We start from the raw sequence: 14,848 nt of genomic DNA, 5'->3' as shown, positions 1-14,848 counted from the left end.
ACTTCTCCTTGGGTTCTGCTTGGTCAGTGACAGGGACCAGGAGGCTCAGTTCCTCCTGTTCTTACTGTATCTCAGGGAACCCAATCAAACATGGTCCCATAGATTGTATCTTCTTGGGGAAAAGCTGACTCCAGTCCTACCTCACCCTAATTCTTCTGATTTTCCAAACTTACAGTGTTTGGTTGGGCAGTAGAGCTGGCTTCCCTCTTCTTTCCTCTGGGCTACATGCCTGAGGAAGCAGTGAAAATCTCTGCTTTTCTCCCCAAGCCTGACCCCCACCAAAAAAACAACAGGGTGCCGAATTTTAGTTTATTGGATCATCCCTCAGCCAAGGGTCCAAGCTTTCCCTTTCCTCACTTCCCCCAATGCATGGCACACACGCACAGACATACACACATACACATGCTCCCCAACCTACTCCACTTTTGGAAGACCTAGGACAGAATTTTTAAAACCCTCCTGGGTCTGGGGTCAGTTCACTATAATCACTGCTGGGGAAGGAGGAAAGACAGTAGCTAAAGGTAAGGCTGGGACAGAGAAGGAGCAAAGGGAGAAGCCCCCCAATCCAAGTCCTGTTCCCATCAGCAGCTACTTCTGTGGAGGAGGGTCCCCTGGGAATCCCTTCTCTCTGCTCTCCCCTTCCTGGTAAGGCCCAGGCAGGAATGGACTTGCAGAGAGATGGGAGGGGAAGGCAGGATCAGAGCTTGGGGAGTGCCTCCCCACCATTCCCATCCGGACTTTACAATTCTCCTAAGGCAAACAGGAGCTGGAGCCTGGGGTAGCTGCAGGATGGAGTGTGGAAACAGAGAGCAGGCCTAATGTCAACTAGAATAAGAATTCTCAGAGCCTCGGGTGCATGAGCCCCACCCCTGGGAGAAGGAGGGATGGAGGGGAGTAGGGAACATGGGGATACATGTACAGAGATACAAAGACATTGGTCAAGGCCAAGGGACGCAACATGTGAATGCGTAAACAGACAAGTGCCTCCCTCTTCTCCCTAGCCTGGAGATGAGAATGCAGAGCTGGGACATGCACATGTCCTGCAAAAACACATACTTGGTCCTGCCTCACGTCTGGCTTCCACCTGAAACATCACAGACACACACACAACTGGCCGCACACACTCACACTTATGTTTCATGTGCTCACGCTCAGAAGCACTTTCCCATCCTCCCTTACCTTCCCCTCCCACCCTCTCCCACCCCTTGCCCTTCAGTCTCTGCTATTCTCTTCTCCCCACCCCCCACCCTCGGAACTGAAGAATAGAAGCAGGGGAGTGGGGGGGGGGGGGAGCCGGAAAGCTGAGAGGGGAAGGGAGAGGAAAAGAGGGATTATTCAAGGAAATGGCCTCTGGGAGGACAGCAAAGAAAAATGTGGATTCGGGTGGGCCCTCATCTCCCCCTCCCCCCACCCCATTCCAAACCCTGGCTACAGTTACTTGGGGCTTTCAATGGGAAATGGCTCCTTCTATTCACCCCTTTCAATCTAGAGGCAATATGGTCCCAGTGTCCCTCCTCCACTTTCCATGGGGGAGGAAAAGTCTTCTAGGGGCCTACACCTAGTGGGTGGAGGGCTTAGCCCATTTTTCAGCCAGTTTATATCATCCAGAGGATATGGGGCAGCCAAGGTCTAGTTTGAAAAAAAAAAAAAAAGGGATGAGTGGAGAGGGGGCAGAATATATCAGGTAAGGCTGGAAGAACCTTCTGGCCCTTGGCCCCTTCCTCCATTGCATGCCATGGCATCCAGCAAGGCACTAAGTGGGCTAGACTGGGGGAGGTGACTCAACAAGGAATTGGCTGAAGGACAAAGACAAAGAAGAGGTGCTCTAATGAGTCGCCAGATGTGGCTTTATCCTCGGAACCCTTCTTTTACTGGCACACACACACACACACACACACACACACACACCACACACCACACCCCCCAAGCCTCCAACCAAAAAGGTCCCAAATACTGCTACCCAAGGGGCAGTTCTTCCATGAACATAACCTCTTCCTCCCTCCATCCCCAACCTTGGCCCTTGTGTTCCCAAACCAGCAGTCCAAAGCAAGAAAATGCCTGGCTCCAGTAGGCTTACTCTAAACAGCTCCCAGACCTATGATGCCTCCTACCTGTCCACCCAACCCTGGCCAGATGCCTCACTGGGAGAGCCCAGAGGCAGCATCTCCCATCTTGGTCCTCAGACTTGGTCAGTGAGAGAAAGGGGTGGGGGCAGGGGCTGCTCCCATGGAGGGTATGCCTGAGGATAGGGATCCCCAAGAGTGGCCCTCGCCCTGGGGACCCCTCAATCTAGGAAGCAGCAGCAGTTCTGTACATGGCTCCCCCTCGTCGGGGTCTTTGCGCAGAGGTGGGGGGGAAGGCTCACATCAGGCCGACTCTCCCCCACTTGTGGGCTTCTTCTTAGGGCGGGTCTTCAGCGTCTTGGGGATTGGCTGTAGGTGAAGGGATGGGGTTTAGTGCTTGGGAGGGAGAATCCCCTTTAAGATACTTCACCACCTTTTCCTTTTCCCCTTGCTCCATTCAGGGACCTCAGTTGAAGTCATAAAGCCCAATGGGGTGAGGTTATAGGGGAAGGAGCTGGGGCGGGGTGGGGGGCAAAGGCCTTTGGGCCTCACCTCAGCTTTTGGCACTTTCTTGATTGACTTGACTCGCTTAGCCGTCTTGTCCCCCACATCATCCTCAGAGGCCTCTGTTCGTGTGTCTGACTGGCTTCCACTTGAGGACCGAAGGTTCAGGCCAGGGTCATCTCCTGGGGAGAGGCAGAGTAAGACTAGAAGAAGCAAGGGGGAAGATGTGGAACAGACCATTGGGGAGCTAAGGAAGACCAAGGCACTGTTCTGAGTGCCCCTACCGACATGATACTCATCTACTCTAGCCCCAGCCCTCTCTTCCTTTCCTCTGGCTTGGGGGTCCTTCCATGTCCTGGGTGCTGCTCCCCTTAATTCCACCCCCATCTCCTTCCAGCCCTGCCAGGTACCTAAATCTTCAATTGGGTCCAGAAGGCCACTGGCTGAGGGTCGGAGGCGGCCATCAGGACCATGCAGGGGCAAGGCTTCATCATCTCGGATCAGGGTCAGGTCTTGCATGCTGAAGCTTCTCAGCTTTTCTGACAACACTCCCTGACCCTGGGCAGGTGATATAAATATGCTCAAAGAGGGAAAGGCTCCTCCTAACCAGGGTGAACAACAGAAAAGACAGGCTCCCAGAGAAGGGGCACAGACTTCCCTCAGAGAGCCAAGAGGGAGAGGAGACATTATGGAGGAAGGGGGCAATGTGGGGAAATGTCCTTCTGTAGTCACATCTGGAGAGGGAGGGTGGTGGAAGCCCCACAAGCCCATATCCTGACCCTGGTCCCTCTGTTACCTTGGTAGCTGCAGTGACTGCAGCATTGGCTGCCAGGTTCAAGCCCCTTTTGCCCACCCTCATCATGGTCTCATAGCTCTTGTCCCGGGCCTGTGTGATGTATTCATCAATTTCCTGCGGCAGGGGAAGAGGATGGAGTGAGGAGTCAAGCCCCCTCTGATGAAAGGTCCCATCCCAATTTATGGAACCTCCCCCTCAAGTCCCACCCAAGTGGTAGCATATGGGAGCCCTGGAGGAGAGCCTGGGCACTGCCTGCCTGCCTGCCCACCCTCGGTGTCTCAGTCCCCCGAGGCTGCTGGTCCAGGGCAAAGGCACTGGGAGATGACAAGCCTCAGATGGACACTGAGCCCCTTTATTCCCCCTCCCATCTTGGATAATGATTTGGGAGAAAAGATCCATGAGGTTGAAAGGGGAAGGGAGGCTCAGCAGGGGCCAAACCTTTTCCTTGTTGGAGAGTGTAGGATGTACAAACTTTCGATAGAGCACACTGGAGCCCTTGGTATATGGGGACAGCAACCAGATCACAAAGGCAATTTTCAGCTCAAAGTAGAAAGGGAACCTGGGAAAGGGCCAAAAAGTGCATTAAGATGTTGGGGAGGGAGACAGACCTGGATAAGGGGTCGGGTGGCCTGAGCTCCAGCCTTATCACTAATAGCTAGGTGACCTTGGGCAAATACTCTTCAAGCATCTGAAGGACTGTCATGAAGAAGAGATACTGGACTAGTTCTGTTGGGCCTCAGAAGGCAGAACTGGGAGCAGTGGGTAGAAGTTGCAAAGAGGAAGGTTGGGGCTTGACCTAGGCATTAAGAAGGCATGGTGAATGGAAGGTTGGACTCAGGAAGACTTGAGTTAAAATCCTGACTCAGATGCTTACTAAGTGCATGAGCCTGGGCAACCTTTTTCAGTCCTTGTTTCTTCATTTGTAAAATGGGGATGAAAATTAGCACTAGCCTCTCAGGGTTTTGTGAGACTCAAAATTGCATATGTAAACTGTTTTGCAAATCTTAAAACCCTTTATAAATGCTGGTTCTTATTAACAATTATGGCTGCCCAAAGGTACAATAGGCTTCCTTGAGCCTTCCTCCTCCTCCAGGATCTCTCACCCCTCCACCTCTCAGGCCTCTCCTAGGTGATCACCCCTACACTCTCTTCCTTTCCCTGTCTTGATTCCTTGATGAACCAGTTCAACTTTATACCGTCTTCATCTCCCCAAGCCCTTTCCACTTTATCTTATTGAGTATTTTGCCCTACCAAGCCTTCGCTTTGAATTACTCCCACCATCCCCTGCCTTCATGTGCTGCTGACTTAACGCTATAGGAAATCAGGAAAGCTTGCTGACAGGGCCCACTACACATCTATGTTACATAAACTCAACTGGACCCACTTCTCAAATCTTCTATGGCTTCCACCCTCTCTCTTGAGAACCTCATCACATTTCACTGAAAAAAATGAAGGCCACTGGACAAGAGTCCCCTCTTCTCCCCATTTCCTCATCTAACACAGTGGCCTTCTGCCATTAGCTCCTCCTTCATCCCTTCTCTATGCACAAGGGATCTGTTCCTTCATGTCTTCTCCGGCAGATTGCTCTCTGTTCCAGCCCCTCTTTCTCACTAACCTTCGGCCTTTCCTTGTCTGCTCAAAACCCCTCACTTGATCTCGCCTTTCTTACTAGCTGCCATCTTATATCTCTCCTCTCTTTCATGGCTAAACTTCTTGAGAAAGTAGTCTGCACATGATGCCTCCATTTCCTTTCCTCTCATTCTTTTCTTAACTCTCTTCATTCTGGCTTCTAACCTTGTCATTAAACTCAAACTTCTCCAGTGATTCTAAACCCCTGTAGGTCATCATTCAGACCCCATTCCCCACCAGTCAATTCCTTACTCCCATCGCCCTGGACCCTCCTACTGCAAAGCTCCAACCAAATATTACCTTCCCCTCCCACTATGCTCTCCGGAACACCTGTTCTATTGGCAACAAACTTCCCTTCATCCTAAATCTTGACCTCTCCCAATCTTTCCATCTTTTAGCTGTTCCTGTAATCTGGCTTCCCTGTGATGACCCAGCCTTCCCAGTCACCCTTTCCAGTATTAGCTGTGATTTCATTTATTCTCCTCAGCTCACTGTCCATGGCAGGGGAGACTCCCTGCCTCCCCATTGCCACTTTCAGGCTTTCTCCCTACCCCTATCATTAAGTAACTCCTCTTCCTTTGAAGTTCATGCTATTCATCTCTATCACCCGAACAAAATCCTAGTAACTACTGTCTCTAGGTTACCCCCCTTCCTTTCTCAATGAATTCTGTACATGGTTCACAGTCCTCTTTTCATCAACTCCTGCCCTCATACATACACACTGACTCTCCCCCAAACACCCCAACTCCTCAGTGCCTTAACCTACTCATTTCCCGAGATTACTCCTCCACCCCACCTCAGCCATAAACAAAGATGATCATACCCTTAATCTTACCAACATCCAAACATGTACCACCTCCATAATCTATTGGTTTTCCATCTCTGCCTTCCCTTATTCTCCATTCACACTCTAACCTCCAATCCCTTCATCCCCTTCCTCAATTCTCTCCCAAGTCATCTCCCCTGGACTAGCCAGTCTTTGATCCCTTAGTGAACAAATTCAGCTCTACATTGTCCTCTTCTCTTGTCATTTTGAAAACTGTGCCCTGTCAAGCCTTAGTCTTGGATCACTCTCACCATCCACCACCTTCTCTTCTACACACATGCTGCGGAACTGAGGTGGAGAAAATCACTTAACTGTTCTGATTAGGTCTATTACAAATTTATGTTACACAACCTCAATCTCCTTTTACTACCACCAGGCAATCTTACAGTACCTTCCTCATCAACTCACTATTCCACTCTCCCAAGTGGGACTTGCAAACTTTTCATCCCTCCTCAAACCTCCTATGGCTCTCCCTTCCCCATCCTCTCAGCTGATAAATTTGCCTTATATTTTACAGAAAAAATTGAGGCTATTTGACATGCACCCTCTCTCCTCTTCCTCATCTCAGGACGCCTTCCACCACCCCTTATTTTCTCCTTCATCCTTGCCTCATATTATGACGGGGTCTTACTCCTTACCAAGGCTAATCCCTCTACCTTGGAGGTTCCCAAACTTATTTAGCCTGCTGCTCCCTTTTAAAAAAGTTACTCAGTGCCCCCTTGAAAATCTACTTTCTTTAACCCTTTAATGGTTTAAAAAAATTTGCATCATTTCAAAAACTATATCTTTTTTAAAATGACGCATTTAATTTGATAATTGGTTGTAAATTTGTGGATTTTTCCTGTACTGAAATTTTGATGATCCAGTATTGCATCGTGTATATGTATAGTATTGTATTGTAATCAGCTCATGTGCGCGCTGGACTTTCCAACAATGTGTGACAGGCTTGCCTGCCAACACTTGCTTGTTAAGACCCCTTGGCAGACTTGACCACTGATTGGTTATAACTTGCATTTTGTGTGTTTATTTGGTTATTGTTGTGGTTTTTTTTTTTTTTGGAGGGGGAAGGCAGGGCAATTGGGGTTAAGTGACTTGCCCAAGGTCACACGGCTAGGTTTTTATGTTAAGTGTCTGAGGCTGAATTTGAACTCAGGTCCTCCTGATTCCAGGGTCGGTGCTCTATTTACTGCACCACCTAGCCACCCCTTGTGTGTTTATCTGGAAAAGAATGTAATCACTACAGCTTTAACTCTGTTAAACAACAGATGAAATATGTATGAATGGTTTTTCAAAATTATCTTTGTTTCTTTCCTTATGCTTCCACAGCCCCCTTATTTATTTTTTTTGGAGGGCAACTGGGGTTAAGTAACTTGCCCAAGTTCAGCTAGTTAAGTGTTAAGTGTCTGAGGCCGAATTTGAACTCAAGTCCTTCTGACTCTGCTCCCTTATTTTTATCCAATGCCCCCCAATTGCATCCAATGCTACTACTGCCCCCTTGGATTGTTCCAGTGTCCTCCAGGGGTGGACATCACCCATTTTGGGAACCTCTGTACCTTGTCAATTGATCCCATTCTATCCTGCCTCCTCCAACAGATTGCCACTCTGTCGCCTCTACTCTTTCACTCATTTTCAATTTCTTCCTCTCAACTGGCTCATTACCTACTGCCTATAACATGCCCATGTATCCCCCCAGCCTGAAAAAACCCTTACTTGAACCTTCCATCCCTGCCAATTATTTTTCTACATCTCTCTGCCCTTTGTAGCAAACTCCTATTACAAGGCACAACAGGTGCCTTCACTTTACCCTTCTCTCACTCTTCCTAACCCCTTACAAGCTGGCTTCTGATCTTACCATCCCACTCAAACTACTCTCCCCAAAGTTACTACAGAACTCTTAATTGCCAAACCCAATCTTTTCTCAATCCTCATTCTCCTTTACCTCTCTGCAGCCTCTGACAATGTTAATCAACCTCTCCTCCTTGGTTTTCTTTTCTCTCTAAATTTTTGGGACACCATTTTTTCCTGATGCTCCTCCTACCATTATCACCATTCCTTCCCAGTCTACTTTGTTGGATCCTCCTCCTCACCTTGTGGGCAGCAAGGTGGCAAAGTAGAGAGAGCACTAGGCCTGGAGTCAGGAAGACTCATCTCCCTGAGTTCAAATCTGACCTCAGACACTTATTAGCTGTATGACCCTGGGCAAGTCACATATTTGCCTCAGTTTCCTCATATGTAAAATAAGCTGGAGAAGGAAATTACAAACCACTGCAGTACACTTATTTGCGGTTTCCTTTGCCAAGTACAAATCCCCTTTAAAAGGATTAGTTCTGTAAAACTTGGACCATGCCAGTACCCCCTCACCTCCCAATTCAATAAACTCTGCTGGTTCTACATTACTTACAGGATCAAATATAAAATCCTCTGGCTTTTAGAGCTCTTCATGTCCTTGTCCCTACTTTTCCAGTTTTCTTAAAAACATACTCCCCTCCATGTACTCTGCAATCCAGTGACTGTTCTTGCAGATACTTCATCTCCTAATCCTTTGAATTTTTACTGGCTTCCCCCACGCCTGCAATCCTCTCCCTCATCATTGCCAGGAGTTCCTGGCTTCCCCTGGGCCTCTCCAAGTCTCACTTTCTAAAGTCCCATTTTCTGTAAGAGGTCTTTCCCAGTTCTCCTTAATCCTAATGCAGCCCCCATGACCCCCTTCAATTTATCTGCATAGTTTTTTTTCGAGTTGTGACTCCCTCGAGACTGTGACCTCCTTGGGAGCAGGGACAGTATTTGCCTCTCTCTGTATCCTCAAAGGCCAGCATGGTGCCTAAAATATAGTAAATTTAATGCTTGGGGGGGGTAGTGAGCTTTCCTGTCATTTGAGGTTTCTCATGGTGGCCACACGGCTATTGTAAGGGAGATGGCAGAGGAGATTCTGGGGCAGTTATGGCTTGGAATCGATGAGTTCTGAGGTCCCTTCCAATTCTGAGATTCTGTGCTTTATGCCACAGGTGTAGACCTAGAGAGGACCCCAGAGACCATTCGGTTCAATATCCTTGTTTTACAGATGGGAAAACTGAGGCCCAGGGGCGTCAAGTGACTTTCCAAAGTAGTGATTTGTACAAGCAGTAAATTGTCAGAGGAAGGCGTTGACTTCAGGTCATCTGACTCTAGGTTCAATGCTCTTTTCTAAAGGCTGCTAGATGGCCATAATCCACAGCTAAGTGGCTCAGTGGATAGTCTTGTGGCCTGAAAGAAGATCTGAGTTCAAATCCAGCCTTAGGCACCTACTGTGACCCTTGGGCAAGTCATGTAGCCTCTCTCTGCCTCAGTCTCCTCATCTGTAAAATGATACTATCAATAGCACCTGTCTCTGTTATGAAGATTAAATCAGATATTTGTTAAGCACTCAGCCTGGCACCTGGCACATGCTCACGTCTTCCCTTCTTTTCCATCATAACCCGAGGCCTCTGAGTCATTTATCCTTTCTGAATCTCAGTATCTTTACCTATCTAATGGGGGCAATAAATCTTGCCCTGCCTAATCTCTCAGGACAGTTATAATGATCTAATGAAGGATCTAAAAGGGTTTTGAAAAGCATAAAATGCTAATGCAAACATGAGAGGCATTATTATTGCTCTAATAATGAGAAAGAGGAGATGAGTGCCTGTACTGGGCACAGGGTACAAGAGCTCCAGAAAAATTTCCTGCTTGACTCTGGAGTCTCCATCATCTGTCCAACCCAGGAGAGTTTGGGTAGGTGGGTGGGGCTCGGGACAGCGCTTACCAGGACAGCACAATGTCGGTGAGGGTCTCAGCAGTGGTGAAGAAGGCAAATACGATCCAATACATCATCCACTTCACCTGTGGGTACAGTAGGAGGTGTGTGTGTGTGTGTGGGGGGGGGTCATGTGGGCCACACATGCCCCTCCCCCAGCTCCCCATCTGACTCTGGGGGTCACCTCACCCCCACCCCCCACCTCAGGAGACAGGGAACCCTACACACTCACATATTCCTTCACATTTTTTGTCTTGACAGCCTTATAGGACGAGTAGGCCGGGTACAGTGTGCCAAAGATCAGCCTGGGGAGAGGCAGAGACAATCACCATAAAGCCCTTCCTCATCACTACAATTTTCCCTGCCCCACTGCTTCTGGCAACGAGTCTACAGAAGCAGAAAGATCTTCAGAGATTTTATTTGAGGGATCTTTTAGGGCATGGTGGGATTCTTAATCTAGGATCCATGAGATTGTGGTGATTTAAAAAATATTTTGATAACTATTTCAACATAATCAGTTTTCTTTGCAATTCTATTTTCTGCATTGAAAAACAGTATTCTGAGAAGGGTTCCACGGGCCTCACCAAACTGCCAAAGCAGAACAGGACATAAACAAGGTTAAGAGCCCCTGCTTCGGGGGAAAGGCACCAACATTTGTTTGGGCCTGGGTAGGTGGAAGGAGGTAGATTGCCAGGAGGTGCTTCAAGAGTCAGCTTGAACTACTGCCCACCTTTCTTGTCTACAACTCCCTCTCCAGGAGCCAGGGAATCTGGTTAGACTTGCCTGCTAGACAGACCCCATTTAGTAGATGAATGCCCCTCAACCCAGCTCCCAGCCCAAACAGCTCACTATGGCCAAAGGGCACAAAAGGCCCTTTTCTGTTCCATAAGTCCAGCACATCCACCTCCAATCCCCTCGGAGGGATGTGCTTGAAGCCAGCTTGAACTGATCCACAGAGCCGATTGTTGAATTTTCAGGGAGTATTTATACCCCAGAAATTAGCAAACACCACAAATCAGGGCTTGATTTATTGCCTCAGTGATTGTTTAGACTTAATAAAGGGAAGAATAAAACATTAATAATGAAGATTAAACTTGAAAGGTTGTCTTACAAATATTTTTAAGGGTTTTTGATTTTGTCTTATTTTGAGCTAGGTTTTTAACATTTATCGGCATACCCTTGCCCTTCCCAGAGAACCTTCTGGGAGGGGAAGGTAAGTCTTAGGAAGTCAGCTGACTTAGCTCTTCAAGAGAGCTAGAAATCAATGCCTTCCTGCAGTCACAGGGCCTGAGATGATCCCAGGGACTCTGGGATCATGGGCTATGACTGGAGGGTAGGAGACCTCATAAGGAAGAGAATGGTCTAGTGTTGGGGCCTTCCTGTTTCATGAGTGTACATCAATTACTGCAGTTCCTCCCTCCCCCTAATTGTCAGTCCTTCCCCTCTCCACTGCTTTGCCTTTAATTTGTGTGTGTTATATTCATTTCTCTATGTACCAAGAGGCAATGTGACACAGTAGATAGAGAAATGGTCTTGGAGCCAAGGAGAGCCTAGATTCAATGTAATGTGATAATGGCTGTGTGACTCTGGGCAGATTACTTAACCTTTCAATTCCTAGGCCACTCTTTAAGAATATAAATTGTAGCAAAGGGTGCCAACCTGCACTGGTGGAGAGAATTTCCTCCCCTGAGAGTTCCTGTATACCACTGAAATCTGAGGTCTAGTCCCTGTCTCCTATCTCTGCATGTTATTTCCCTTCAGCATAATGAAGTTCCTTGAAGGCAAGTTCTTTCATTTTTGTCCGATTCCCAGTATTTGGCACAAAATACATGCTTAATGCATGCTTAACGAATGGTAATCACAATGGCATATCCCTGGTGATGTACATGGGACTGAAAAGCCAGGAGGGGGCTGCTGTTCTAGCTGGGAGAGAACTGTCAGAAGGTTGAGAGGGAGTGAGGAAAGGCAGGATATATTGGGGTGGGTGTGTGGGTGTGTGTGTGTGAAGACCTTGAGACACTGGGAACCACGGGGAGGAGGTAATAGAGGGTGAAGAAGCAGAGTATCTCAGTCACACAGCTCAGCTGTGATCTTGTTCCTGGGGTCTGGAGGGGAAGCCCCTGAACAGTTCTTCCCAGATCTGAGGTAACCCATCCTCCCTGGGAGTGGAAGTAGGGAGGATGGCTCAGCCAGGTAAACTAAGAAAGGGTTAATGACTGGCCCAAGCATCAAAGCTGGGTTAGGGAGGGAAGGCATTCAAGACTACCCTTATCTAAGTGCTCATTTATTCATCAAACATTTATTAAGTGCCTGCTATGTGCCAGGAAGACCTGGGTTCAAATCCCACCTCTGACATATAATGACTGCATGACTCTGAACAGGTCATTATGCTCTAGGCAACTCTAAATTGCAGGGATGGCACTGTTCTACACCAGGTTCCTTAAGCTCCTACTTAAGGAGGTTCCTTAAGTAGGAGCTGCTCATACCCCTGAAATCATACAGCCAATCCCTAGCTCTAGCCCCCTAGCCTGGCACTATGCAGGGCTTTGGGGAAACAATGATAAAAAAAAGAAAAAAAATCCACATTATCAAGGAGTTTATATTGTATTGGAAGAAAAAGTTTGTGTAGAGATATATACACACACATATACATATATGGGTGTGTATGTATGTGTGTATATATGTGTCTACATATACATACACACATACATACATGCATATATATTAATGGGGGAGGGGAACAGCTAGGTGGTGCAGTAGATAGAGCACTGGGCCTGGAGTCAGGAAGACTCATCTCCCTAAGTTCAGATCTGGCCTCATACATTTGCTAGTTGAGTGACCCTGGGCAAATCACTTAACCCTGTTTGCCTCAGTTTCCTCAAAGGCAAACAACTCCAGTATCTTTGCCAAGAAAATCCCAAATGGAGTCACAAAGGGTGGACAGTAAAACAATAACAATGTGGGGGCAGGGGGAGGGAGAAGCCACTAGCCAAAAGGGAGGTGGAATCTAGTAACTGTTGTAGAGCCGTTCTAGGGTCCAGCTTCTCCCTTTTCCTCTAGGCTATGAGTTAGGGGCAGGGAGGTTGGGGACACAGTGCTGGGAATAAAGAGAAAACACAATTTCTCTTTTCAACTTCTTACTAGCCCTGGGGACAACTGGGTAGCTGGGTAGATTAGGTCCTGGCTATTAGGCTTTCATTCTCCCAGCTCCTGCCTGCTCCTGACTAATGGATAGCTGAGGGACAGTCAGGATTTCTTGCCAGGGGACCTTCCTTGGACCTGGTCAATAACAGAATTCCCTAGGGAAAGGGGAGGGAGGGCAGAGCTTCTGCCTAGAGCTGAGGAGGAATGGCACAGGAGATGGGGGTGGGGGTTAGAATCAAGGCAGTCTGGGAATTATACATCTCTTCTCCGCTTTGTTATATCAGAGAAGCAGACTTCTCTCTCTTACCCCAAATTCCTCTGCTTCACAACCATGATCTTTCCAGACCCCCATCATACCCTGGCTGGCTTTCAGAAGGCATGAGCCTTCCTTTTCCCCAGATCTGAGGTAACCCATCTTCCATGGGGGGTAGGATGGCTCGGCTAGGTAAACTGAGAAAGTTTACCTTTCCCTCTACCCTGTGTCCAGAGTCCTGCTCCCCAAACTGCTAAATAACATAGAATTCAGGACAGAATTCCCCTAGAGGATTGGGGTGAAGCCTTAGGAGAACCTGGTCAGGCCTAGCTGCACTGAGGAACCTACTTGCTATCCTAGGAACCTTGAGAGGATGCAGATCCATCAAAAGAAGTACTCTATGTTTGTGGACTCTATCCAGAAATAATGTTCTGCCCACCATTCTCACTAAATTTACATTCCAGACCCCCCCCCCTTTAAAATGCATGAAAAAGCTAAGCACTCAGGTACCATTTAGTTCTGTAGAGGGCAGTGGTAGAACAGTACAATGTCAAGATTTGGAATCGGGGAGCTGCATGATTGTGGGGGCATCATTTGATCTCCCCAGGCCTCAGTTTCTTCATCTGTAAAATGAAGGGCTTGGACTAAGCAGCCTCTGCGGTCTCTTCCAGATCTATAATCTCTAAGGTCCCTTTGGTCCCCCGTTCTGTGAAATCTTGCCCCCGATGCCTCTCCAGACTGATTTCTGCTCCCGGCACCTGGCTCTCCCCCCCTGACCTGACTGTTGTTCCCAGGCCCTCACCGGGCAGCTACCCCTTGCCCTCTGTGCCTCCTCACACCCCAGGGAGCCCACAGCTGTTCCTGCTGCTTCCAGCTCCCAGGGCCTGGGGGTGGTGCTCTAGGGTGATTTCCACCCATCTAATGGCACTCGACAAAACCCACAGCCGGGAGAGACCGAGCCTGGCTCGGGAGGGAGGAGAGGGTCCACAGGCGCCCATCTGCCTCGGATGGGCCAGGAGATGGTTCTGGGAGGGGGGACCACTCAAGTGCAGCCCCCTGGGATGCTGCATGCTGGTTGGGGATGAGCTGTGGGGGAGGGGGCCTGCGTGGGAGAGGGGCGCCAATGCTCCAGCCCCGCCAGGCCTCCTCGGCCAAGGGGGGGACCCCAGCCCTGGGGGGTAGGGGGATGAGGACCCCGGGAAGAGAATAGGTTTGGTCATCCCCGTAAGTGACCCTCCTCGGCTCCTCTCAGACCCTGGGGAATGTCCGCCCCCAGCCGCTCCGTGACCCTCTGAACGCCCCCATCCCTGGATGTCCTTTCGCACCTGCCCCAATTACCCCGTGTTCTCACCCCCCACCCGTCACCCCGCATCCCTTCTCCGCCCCCGCCCCGCCCCTACTCACACCACCAGGCGGGAGATGATCCAGGACACCATGACGGGGCCGGGCCAGGTGTGCGCCCCAAGAGCACCTGGGTCCGCGGGCCGGGGGCCCCGGGCCGGAGGATGGAGGAGCCCGAGAGGGCGAGCGGGGCAGCGGCGGCCGTTAAAGGGGAGGTTCCTGCAGCAACCGCGGGGCCTGCGGGCGGCGGCGGCTCTTAAAGGGGAGGCCGCTGCTGTCGGCCGCCCCGTGCCCGCCCCTCCCCCTCCCCTCCCCCTCCCCTCCCCCTCCCCTGCACCTGCTCCGCCCGGTCCAGCCCAGTGCGGGTCGAGCCGCCCTCTCCGGTGCCTTCTAGCACTGGGATCATCCCTCTGCCGGATTCCAGCCCCCCACCCCGACCCTGCCTGGAGCCCCTCTTTTATTTTCTGGCCTAGTAACCCCGGACTCCCTTCCCTTCCGCTCCTGGGCGATCTGCAGACGT

At 49.5% G+C, this 14,848-nt stretch overlaps 1 protein-coding gene across 1 annotated transcript; it reads right to left on the bottom strand.

The window, feature by feature from the left end:
• Window positions 1-295: 295 nt before the first annotated feature.
• On the bottom strand, window positions 296-14,577 carry REEP2 (receptor accessory protein 2). Its single transcript, XM_069104307.1, has 8 exons — window positions 14,392-14,577; window positions 9,823-9,895; window positions 9,600-9,676; window positions 3,802-3,922; window positions 3,364-3,477; window positions 2,978-3,125; window positions 2,616-2,749; window positions 296-2,432 (listed from the first exon to the last, which is right to left on the bottom strand). Exons 1-8 carry the CDS (start codon window positions 14,421-14,423, stop codon window positions 2,367-2,369), a joined length of 765 nt encoding a protein of 254 aa, XP_068960408.1. The 5' UTR covers window positions 14,424-14,577; the 3' UTR covers window positions 296-2,366.
• Window positions 14,578-14,848: the final 271 nt, after the last annotated feature.

Source organism: Petaurus breviceps, unplaced genomic scaffold (genome assembly GCF_028583685.1).
Source record: "Petaurus breviceps papuanus isolate PSGF00001 unplaced genomic scaffold, PetGlider_PUasm1.0 685, whole genome shotgun sequence".
Lineage (NCBI taxonomy): Eukaryota > Metazoa > Chordata > Mammalia > Diprotodontia > Petauridae > Petaurus > Petaurus breviceps.
The sequence above is the reverse complement of the archived record's forward strand: the minus strand, read 5'-3'. Positions and strand labels throughout refer to the sequence as shown.